At 30.4% G+C, this 6,243-nt stretch overlaps 1 protein-coding gene across 1 annotated transcript; it reads left to right on the top strand.

Annotated features, from left to right (window-relative positions):
- The first annotated feature begins 691 nt into the window (after positions 1-691).
- On the top strand, positions 692-6,009 carry LOC143062541 (anosmin-1-like). Its single transcript, XM_076234205.1, has 3 exons — positions 692-821; positions 1,974-2,102; positions 5,906-6,009. Exons 1-3 carry the CDS (start codon positions 800-802, stop codon positions 6,007-6,009), a joined length of 255 nt encoding a protein of 84 aa, XP_076090320.1. The 5' UTR covers positions 692-799.
- The last annotated feature ends 234 nt before the right edge of the window (positions 6,010-6,243 follow it).

Here is a 6,243-nt window from a genome sequence, read left to right as displayed (position 1 = left end):
GAATAAACTGCTCAACACTTTTCAAACTAAAACTGTTAGAATGAATTTGGTTTAGGGTACAAAGGTTTGACCTGACGTAATTTATAAAAAGGCAGTGTTTATAATATTAAACATTTCCCTATGATACAGACAACAGATAGGTTCATTAAATGTTCACTGTATCGTAAATTTTAGATCCATGGAAACGTATTTTGTTTGATTTAATTATCATACAGTTGAGTAACAAATGATTTATTTGTATAATATAATACGTAAAAGGCAATTACCCTTATCACAACAGTTTTACTGTTAGTATACCGGTCAGTATAGAACAAAACGTAACGACGAAAGAAATGATTTTGGCTTCCCGATTGTTAACTTTCTGTTCCTGCGTAGCACCATCTCGGCAACGCCTGTCTTAGGAGAAAACCCTTCCATCTGAATGGATATTCCAGAGCCTTCTATGATGTACTTTATAGACATGATAAAGGGTTGTATTCACAAGGAGCTATCAAACCAACAGTTCAAAGTAGTGAAATTGAACTTTTCCCTATGAAAATTCCACGGACGCCTCTAAGAGTTTGATAGTCGTTATGAATGTCTTTACAACTTGGGTGAGTCTTTGTATTATTTTTTATCTTATACCTTCAGTAGTTGTACAGTACGTTTCGCCCTCGGTCCATCAAAAGAAAGAGTAATGCGTTATTTTCCAGGAACCTCTGTATACAGTAATTAACAATTATTTACAACATAATGCAACACATGAAACTAAAGAAAATGTTAACGCCTTTCTTTCTTTGCAGATCAAAGAACAACAAACATGGTGTCTACCTTGTTGACAGGTATGATTTTGTCTTGGTTCAATAGCAATGACAGTAGAGTTATGTCCGTGAAAAAAAATCATCATACCATTTTATTTTAATTAATTCAAATAATATCGATTTTACTTGTTAACTTATTAAGATAAAAAAAAAAATTATCATATTTTATTTACATACCATAATTGAAATCACAAACTATACGACACAATTGCTGTAAAATATGATGTATCAAGATTAAGAGAATTGTTTTCACAATGTAGTTCGTGTTTGGTATCCACAATTTACGGAAATATAACTTACCTTATTAAATTGTGTACTCAATTTAGATATAATTTGCAACGGCAAAACGAATGAATGTTACTAGATCTACGGGGCTAAATATTGGTGTCAAATAAAGTCCGTCTAATTTTTATACAACCGAAATTCGCATTTAACCATGGTAACAGTAATTCGTATATTGATAAACGGTAGGGAATGCCCCAAAAGGATGTTCTTTTAAGGCAACACTATAACGATATATATTGCAAAAATTGTTAAATGGGATCTCCAATTTTGCTAGACAAAAATATGAGCGTACGTTTCTTTACTTTTCCTTTTTCTGTAACTGTTATAGTCATCGATGATTATTGTCTGAATGAAAAAGAGGTGGTATAATTGCTTATACGACATCATTACACGAGAAACAAGTACTAAACAGTGTAGAATTTAAAAACATAAGGTCATCTTTTGGTTTTTATTTAATCATTTACCAAGGCAACAGCGCAGCGCAATGCTTCAAAAAACCAATACTTGTATGATTCCTAAGATTTTGCATTTCGCTACTGGTTAGGGACAAACCTATAAACTAAGAAACATTTTAAAAAAAATATCACTTTCCATTTGAAAGTTTTGCCATATTTCCAGTGTTTAAAACGGAAATGATATTTTTTATGTTTCAACTTCAAACAAAAAATATCTGAATAGAGTACGTAATGAATATATTTTTTTCTTCACCTGCCATATCTCTCGTCAATAGTAATGAAAAACATCCATAATTCGTATGACCTTCATCATATGATATAGGTAACTTTATTTTGCTAAAATATATAATTGGTTAGTTTCGAGGAATACTAGTATTCTCTATCAAAAGAAAATTCAACATCATTTGCTTTATATGTTTTTTTTTTTTAACAGAAAGATCTAATGAATGTCCATCTAGGTTGCAGCGTCGATGTGTTGAACAGTGTTCAAATGACAGGGATTGTGACGGGCAAATATGTTGTTACAATGGATGTGGTCATACGTGTGAAAGGTCTCGTAGAGGTATGCAATAATAGATAGCAGTACTGTATTTGGTTTTTGTTGGTACTTCTGTCGGTAACATGTTCAAGGTTAACACTTAATTTGAGAAAAAAAATGTTTAAACTAATGACATATTTTTTATTAAACAAAAAAGATAACAAAAAACTGTAAGGAAATTCAAAACTAGAAGTGCTTTAAAGAAACGGCAAAAATCAAAACCTCACGACTAATAAAATTTATTCATACGTCTTTTAAAATCAAAGGTTTAAATTTCAGAAACAAAATAATTACGGCATTGTTTCGTAATTAAGTTTATAAAACTAAGCTTTAAATTAAGATATTGTTCGAAGGACTTTCGAAACTTCATCTTCGTAATTTTTAAATTTGATAATGTAAAATGTTTCAATTATTTCCATTATTTTCCTAATATTTATAGGTCTTTAGAAAAGCCACTCATTTGCAATATATAAGAGTTTTAGTATAAAGTTCGATTTTTTTTTTGTTAAACTCTCTTTAAATAGTATAATAGTACATTTTAACATGTAAACATACCACACTTGTTAAGAGACCTTATAAACGAATAACAATTTGAAAATAACGAGCAACTTTAAGTTATCACGAGAAGTAATGAATCTCTTTCTAACTAAGATAAGATTTTTTTTTCTTATATCTTATCCTTATTTGTCTAGGCTCATTCAGGACCAAATGTGTCTGCATTAAAAAAAAATAGCCTAAAAACCTCTGTACCCAGAAATAGAAATAACTTGCTATTCACAATTTGATGATACACAAAACTTTCTTTTTTACCAAAGATCAAAGAAGAGGAAACATTATGTCTCCTGTGAGGACAGGTATGTTATTAATTGTAGAGCAATCAATATAGTACTATTTACAAAAGATTTTTTTAATCAATCATAATATGTATAAAATTAAATTAAAATTGAGAATAGAAATGGGGAAAGTGTCAAAGAGACAACAACCCGACCATAGAAAGATACTATTAATTTTTAGCGTATGTAATGATATATTTGTTGTTGGGTATTGAAATGTAAATATTGGCATTTCATTTTAACAAAAGGCAACAGCACTATACCACTGTTCAATAGTCATCAGTCGATTTAACTGAAACAGATCAAGATCACAAATCAAAACAAAGGGGGGGGGGAATATGTGTGTTACCTGGTTTGTTTAATGGATAACCAAGCCTCTCGCTGATATGGCAATGTAAAATATACCGGTACAACATTACGTGACAGGAAATAGTTCGTTTACACGAATACAAGAAAATTCAGAACAGAGAAATAAATAATATAATAGTACATTTCAACATCTAAACTACAACTGTTAACAGACCAAATAACTGAAGTTTAATTACAATTTGAAAAAACGAGCAATTTTAATTTATATCTACATAGAAGTATTGAATATCTATGTAAATAAATTAATCGATTTTTTCTTTTATATCTTATTGTTATTTGTCTGCGGTCATTCAGTAGCAAATGTGTCTGCATTAAAAATAGCCTAAAACCTCTGTACCCAGAAATAGAAAAAAAACTGCTATTCATAATTTGAAGATACACAAAACTTTCTTTTTTACTAAAGATCAAAGAAGAGGAAATGTTGTGTCTCCTGTGAGGACAGGTTTGTTATTTATTGTACAGCAATGAATGAAGTGCTATTTACAAAAAAAAAATTATCAATCATAATATGTATAAAATAAAATTAAACTTTAGAACGGACATGGGGAATGTGTCAAAGAGACAACAACCCGATCACAGAGCGACAACAGCCGAAGGTCACCAATAGGTTTAATGCAGCAAGAAATTCCCGCATCTGGAGCGTCTTTCAGTTGGCCTCTAAATAAATATATATACTAGTTCAGTGATAATAAACGCCATGCTCAACTCAAAATTGTACGCAAGAAACTTAAACTAAAATAATACAAGACTAACAAAGGCCAGAGGATCCTGACTTGGGACAGGCGCAAGAATGTTTTTGTTTAGTAGACTTCACATTTGTAAATTGAATCACTATTGAAAACAACAACTATGCGAAACAATATAACAGATTATAATGCCTCAAAATTTAACACGCAACTTTACTAGTGATAAACTTTTTAACTTCTACTTCTATTGGAAAACTCGCCAGAACAGTTTTATCCTAAAATCTACCTGTTCTAAGTAAGAACTACGAAAACTTGTTCTAAAGTAGAATGGTAAGAAACTGTTCTATGGTTCATCAGTTCTACCAAAGTAGTTTTGAGCATGGCAGTTTGTGTGTTTTAAAAAGGATCTTCTTAATGACTAAGTCATTGGTAGTTCATTTGTTTTTCATTACAAGACATATTTATTGTACAAGTAAACGAACTAGTAATTATATGTAAAAAAACATAACATACTTGATTAATTAAATATTTATAATAAATGAATAAAGCATATTGTATTCATCATTAAAAATATTGAAAAGATAACGTTAATTTGGAAAAAAATAACATTTTTGATACTTTTGTAATTTTATCAAAAATGATATCATCGTTGTGATGGCTTTATCATAATTCAGAGACTAATTATTGTCCTTACAATATTAAACAACCGTGGACAACACATTAGCAATTTCTTGTTTTCATGTAGTGTTAACACTTTTTTCGAAGTTTATCTTATTGAATAAGATACTATTAAACTTTAGCGTATGTAATGATATATTTGTTGTTTGGTATTGAAATGTAAATATTGGCATATCATTTTAACAAAAGGCAAAAACACTATATCACTGTTCAATAGTCATCCATCGATTTAACTGAAACAGATAATCACAAATCAAAACAAAGGAAAACACATCAACAATAAGAGGAAACAAAACGGAACCACACAAGCATTGAACTGCTACAAAACAAAACCGCCAACAAACATAGATACAGACTATGTGATGACAACTGCCATATTCCAGACTTAGTACAGGACATTTTAAGAAAATAGTTTGTGTTAAATAAAATTGAGAATAAAAATGGGAAATGTGTCAAAGAGACAACAAGCTGACCATAGAACAGACAACAGCAGAAGGTTTAACATGGTTTGTTTAGTAGATAGCCAAGCCTTCCACTGATATGGCAATGTGAAATATACCGGTACAACATTTCGTGACAGGAAAAAAGTTCATTAAAAATGATTACAAAAAATTTAGAACAGAGAAATATATTAATAAATGATAATAGTTATCAAAAGTACCAGGATTATAATTTAGTACGCCAGACGCGCGTTTCGTCTACATAAGACTCATCAGTGACGCTCAATTCGAAATATTGATAAAGCCAAACATGTACAAAATTGAAGAGCATTGAGGATCCAATATTCCAAAAAGTTGTTCCAAATACGGCTAAGGTAATCTATGCCTGGAATAAGAAAATCCTTAGTTTTTCGAAAAATTCAAAGTTTTGTAAACAGGAAATTTATAAAAATGACCACATTATTGATATTCATGTCAACACCGAAATGTTAACTACTGGGCTGGTGATACCCTCGGGGACGAAACGTCCACCAGCAGTGGCATCGACCCAATAGTATATTTCAACATGTAAACTACAAGGGTTAACAGACCAAATAACTGAAATTTAATAACAATTTGAAAAAAACGAGCAATTTTAATTTAGATTTAGAAGTATTGAATACTAGTATCTATGTAACAAAATTAATTTATTTTTTCTTACATCTTTTCCTTATTTGTTTGAAGTCATTCGGTACCAAATGTATCTGCCACACAAAAATAGCCTAAAAACATCTTACCCAGAAATAAACTTTGATGATACACAAACCTTTCTTTTTCCATAGATCAAAGAAGAGGAAACGTTGTGTCTCCTGTGAGGACAGGTGTGTTATTTATAATACAGCAATGCCTGCAATGCTATTTACAAAAGATTTTATTTTTCATTTGAAAAATGCATGGTGGTTTTTATTTAGTAGACTATATTTGTAAACTGAATCATTTATGAAAACAACAACTTTGCGAAACAATATCAAGAGCAGAACATAATCCATTAATCAATTTACGCGCGACGTTACTAATGGTAAAACTAAGAATCTATATATCCATACCAAAATGCCCCAGAACAGTTTTATCCTAAAAATTACTTTTTTCTAAGAAAGAACTGTCAAAACCTGTTCTAAAG

This window comes from Mytilus galloprovincialis, chromosome 2 (genome assembly GCF_965363235.1).
Source record: "Mytilus galloprovincialis chromosome 2, xbMytGall1.hap1.1, whole genome shotgun sequence".
In the NCBI taxonomy this organism is placed as follows: Eukaryota; Metazoa; Mollusca; class Bivalvia; order Mytilida; family Mytilidae; genus Mytilus; species Mytilus galloprovincialis.
Note: the sequence above shows the minus strand (reverse complement) of the source record. Positions and strands in the feature narration are given on the sequence as shown.

Coding starts and splice junctions, on each gene's coding strand:
- LOC143062541 (XM_076234205.1), top strand. CDS start 800: ATGGTGTCTACCTTGTTGACAG. Junction 822..1,973: donor GGTGTCTACCTTGTTGACAG/GTATGATTTTGT, acceptor TTTTTTTAACAG/AAAGATCTAATGAATGTCCA. Junction 2,103..5,905: donor GTGTGAAAGGTCTCGTAGAG/GTATGCAATAAT, acceptor CTTTTTCCATAG/ATCAAAGAAGAGGAAACGTT.